Raw genomic sequence first — 1,742 nt, forward strand, 5'->3', positions numbered from 1 at the left:
AGCCACTTAGAATCATAGTTGGATTTTCGACCGCTCATGAAAGTTGTAGTATACAGTAATATTTTTTTAACTGCAAAGTACAGGTTTATTCCGACTTACAGTTTGTGAGTTATACACTGTCAAAGTACGTGAGTTGCATTGCCGGTAAAATTCGATGCTGCAATTCCCGACTAAATTTTATGATCCAACTTCCATGATTCGTTACATTTACATGATCTTCGACGACTACTTGAACTTTCATGCGTCGGCCTAGGAGCTGGTATCGGACTCAGACAATTATATCGAAAATGTTCACTCTGGCCGCATCGACTGCAAGTTTTCACTATTGGTTCCTCGTCTCGTGACGGGATACGATCGCGGTAACTTGGCCTGCCTGAGTTTTGTATGTCCAAGGGAGGCGATAGGACAGTCATACGTTCGTTGGGCAACACATATTCAACTTCTGGTGGAAAGGGAATGACTTCATCCTCGTATGTTGCATGATAAGAGTCAGAATTGAATCAAACAGAACAGAATTGACTGCAGTCTTGAATATCTAAACTTCGAGCAATAGATATCACATGACCGCAAGCTATTCCAGAAAGTTTTCATTGCATGCATTTACAAGTCTTAGCATGCAAATCGCACGTTCCTTTCTTATACCTGTCGTCAACTTCAAACAACAAATCGCTTATGGGATATACCTTCCAATTTGCACTCCTATGGATTCTCTTTTCTAATTTCGCCTCCGCCCAATGAGTCACTGCATTCATCATTTGAGCTGCAAATATTTGATATCATTAGCATATGTTACGTAATCAAACATATAGTGAAAGAATGGTTGAATTTACCTCCGTTATGCCGACGTATAAAATACCATTGTTGCAATGTCGCCCGATAAAATTCAACTAACATTGTTATTGGAAGATAGCATGCAAACCGGGTTACTGAGTTGACGGACTCCGCACCATTGGAAGTCATTGCACTGTAACGCAATCCAGGGAAGTGCGATCGTGCCCATCTAGCGTAACCAACTTCCTTAAGATATTGAGCAGCTCTAAGTAGATTGTGCCGCATCAAATCCATTGTAGTTTCAAAGTCCGACAACCTATAAGCTTTGCATGCCTCCCAGAACATCCACCTTTTCCTTTTGTCTTTACTGGAGGTAGGCGCAGGTTCTAGCTGAGATGCCGACAACAAAGTCGGTGGTGCACGTTGGGAAATACAGTTCGTATAGCCAGATCGATAGAGGCAGCCCTATCGATTACGAAGGTTAAATTGGGCACTTCACCGATACACTGACTCAGCTTACGTAAAAACCATGTCCATGACGGGCCACTTTCTGTCTTCCCCACTCCCATTGCAATGGGTACGATCTCATTGTTTCCATCCATGCCGACCGCCGAGAACATGGTGCCAACATATGGCCCCTTCAGATGGACACTGTCTATTATAAGAAGTGGTATCATGTGTCCTAGAAATGATTGAATCTGCAGATGAACGAGATTAAAAATATAAACTTCAGAAAGTAAAGTGACTTGGTAAGCGATTACCAAGTCACTTATCGGGTAAGACTTTCGATTCTTGCATTCGTTCTTACCAGGTAATATTCTTAGTACTTGTCATATTCATCCAGTAAAGTAAAGTGACTTGATAAGCGCTTACCCGGGTAAACGTTTAGTAAACGGCACTTAAATATTATTGAACTGAAAATTTATACATTAACAATAGAATTAAGATCAAATCTAAAATTTAATATAAAT

General features: G+C 40.8%; 1 protein-coding gene across 1 annotated transcript; it reads right to left on the bottom strand.

Annotated features, from left to right (window-relative positions):
- Positions 1 to 109: 109 nt before the first annotated feature.
- LOC112506684 lies at positions 110 to 1,448 on the bottom strand. The gene is made up of 4 exons (XM_025110919.1): positions 1,206 to 1,448; positions 831 to 1,161; positions 684 to 760; positions 110 to 256 (listed from the first exon to the last, which is right to left on the bottom strand). The coding sequence occupies exons 1-4, from the start codon at positions 1,446 to 1,448 to the stop codon at positions 110 to 112; spliced, it is 798 nt and encodes a 265-aa protein (XP_024966687.1).
- Between the last annotated feature and the right edge of the window lie 294 nt (positions 1,449 to 1,742).

The sequence above is a fragment of the Cynara cardunculus genome, assembly GCF_001531365.2.
Source record: "Cynara cardunculus var. scolymus isolate 2C chromosome LG 1, CcrdV1, whole genome shotgun sequence".
Taxonomy (NCBI): Eukaryota; Viridiplantae; Streptophyta; class Magnoliopsida; order Asterales; family Asteraceae; genus Cynara; species Cynara cardunculus.